Source organism: Tasmannia lanceolata, unplaced genomic scaffold (assembly GCF_043159265.1).
Source record: "Tasmannia lanceolata isolate RefF3 unplaced genomic scaffold, GAP_Taslan_0.1 ptg000018l, whole genome shotgun sequence".
In the NCBI taxonomy this organism is placed as follows: domain Eukaryota; kingdom Viridiplantae; phylum Streptophyta; class Magnoliopsida; order Canellales; family Winteraceae; genus Tasmannia; species Tasmannia lanceolata.
The window spans coordinates 27355723-27357719 of NW_027518695.1; the positions used below are offsets into that span (position 1 = coordinate 27355723).

At 41.4% G+C, this 1997-nt stretch overlaps 1 protein-coding gene across 1 annotated transcript; it reads left to right on the forward strand.

Moving 5' to 3' along the window:
- Positions 1-928: 928 nt before the first annotated feature.
- On the forward strand, positions 929-1685 carry LOC143851487 (thymocyte nuclear-like protein). Its single transcript, XM_077360945.1, has one exon. It carries the CDS (start codon positions 1029-1031, stop codon positions 1572-1574), a length of 546 nt encoding a protein of 181 aa, XP_077217060.1. The 5' UTR covers positions 929-1028; the 3' UTR covers positions 1575-1685.
- Positions 1686-1997: the final 312 nt, after the last annotated feature.

Below are 1997 nucleotides of genomic sequence, written 5' to 3' on the forward strand. Positions count from 1 at the left end.
ATCAGGTCGGGTTAGGGTTGATTCCAATTCTTTTTTAGCGAAAGGTCAACACCCAACCGAAATTGCACCCCTAATTAAATCAGATTGATTAAGATCTCATGGTAGTGAATTGTGGCGATTCGGGCCGTCATAGTGGGTATGAATCCTAGCAATCAATTATTGGGTCCCACATGGTTAAGCATGTCTAACTAAGACTGATGATCTAATAAACAATAGTGAGATGGCCCACATAATCTTGCTCTCGTGCCGACGGAGCGGAGCATCCCATTCTTAAGATAAAAATAAACAAAAATCAACGGTTTAGCTTTCCTGGGTGAAGCCCTAAATGAGGTTTGATGAATCTAAGAGCCTAGAGGTCCTCCCATCAAGGTGAGGTTAGAAGAAATAGGCAAGACTTATGGTCCAAGTCAGATCCACATTGCACATGCAGGGCCCGATAGTGTTGTACTAGGATTTTTACTTTAGATTCAATTTGAACATGACTTATTACTCATGAGCATGGTTTTAAATTTCGACCGAAATTTCGGATTTCGCTGGAGGCCGAAACCGAAATTTCCCGAAATTCCATTTTTCGCCGTTTACCAAATTTTGGACTGAAATTTCGGATTTCGGTCCGAAATTTTGATTAAATGCCATTATTTATTAAAAAAAATAGTGTTACAAAATTTCAGAATTTCGGTCTGAAATTTCAAAAATTCGGACCGAAATTTCAGTTTTCGGTGGGGTCCGAAATGGTTACCGAAACCGAAATCTTAAACCATGCTCACGAGTCATGAGTCATTAGTTATGCATACACATTTGGGGGAGTATTCTCAGCCCTGTCAAAAGAAGAGAAGATTTTTGGTTACCAATAAAAAAATCACCAGTTTTCCCGCCAAAATAAAAATTTCCCGCCATAAAATAGGGAAGTGATATATTAGCCCCCTTTTGACATCCCCCTCGATTGTATTTATGACTACCCCTTTACATTACAAGGGGCTGTCCCAAGTAAGAAAAAAGGGCAAGCGTATCATTTCTCCATAAAATAAATGCACTTTTTTTCTCTGCCTTCCCACCACTTCTTCAAAAGCTCAATAAGCTCCATTTTGCTTCTTCCACACCAAAACACCCACAACAAAAGAATAATCAAACAAATGAGCAATCCTCAGTTCTGGCTATTAAAAACAGAGGCTGGAGAGTGGTCATGGGAAGACCAAGCAGCAAATGGAGGGATCTCCCAATGGGACGGTGTCAAGAACAAACAAGCCCAAAACAATATGAAGGCAATGAAGGAAGGAGATCTCTGCTTCTTTTATCACTCCGGGCCTAAGGCGCGTCAAGTTGTGGGAGTTGTTGTGGTAATTAAAGAGTGGTATTTTTCGGGCGAGAAAGACGGGGCAGTCGATGTTCGGGCGGTCGGAGAGATGCGAAGGCCGGTTGATTTGAAGGAGATGAAGGGTGAAGATGGGTTGAAGGATTTTGTGTTGTTTAAGCAGCCGCGATTGTCGGTGGTTCCGGTGCCCGAGAGGATTTGGGAGAGGGTTTGTGAGATGGGAGGAGGGTTTGAGGAGGCTGGGGAGGGAGATGATTGTTAGAGTGGAGAGGTTGTTAAAATGAGTGTTATGGTGGAGGGGTGTGTTTTTATGCACATGTGGTGTTTGTGGTTTTGATTGCAGGAATGTAAACTTTTTTCTTTGCTTGGATGGTTTTGAAATTGGAACTGGACTGTTTCACTCAATGTTGCAAAATTACTTTCGATTTAGGGCTTGGCCAAAGAGATAGATGACTGGGGTCTACTTGGCTTTTCCTTCTATCAATACCCATTCTCTCATTTTCTTCACTTCTATCCTATGCTCTTCCCAAATCCCTATTTCTCTCTCTCATTTATCTTTCTTTTCTTGAATATTCCTTGTAGATCCTAAAAAACTTAAATGAAACTTGGCTTGCTATCCAAGAAATCTCCTAAAAGTAGGGCTGTGCATAAATCGGTTATAACCGAACCGAAGTCGAATGGTGAT

Excerpts from the sequence above, each read along its gene's own strand:
- LOC143851487 (XM_077360945.1), top strand. The coding sequence starts at position 1,029 with ATGCACTTTTTTTCTCTGCCTTCCCACCACTTCTTCAAAAGCTCAATA.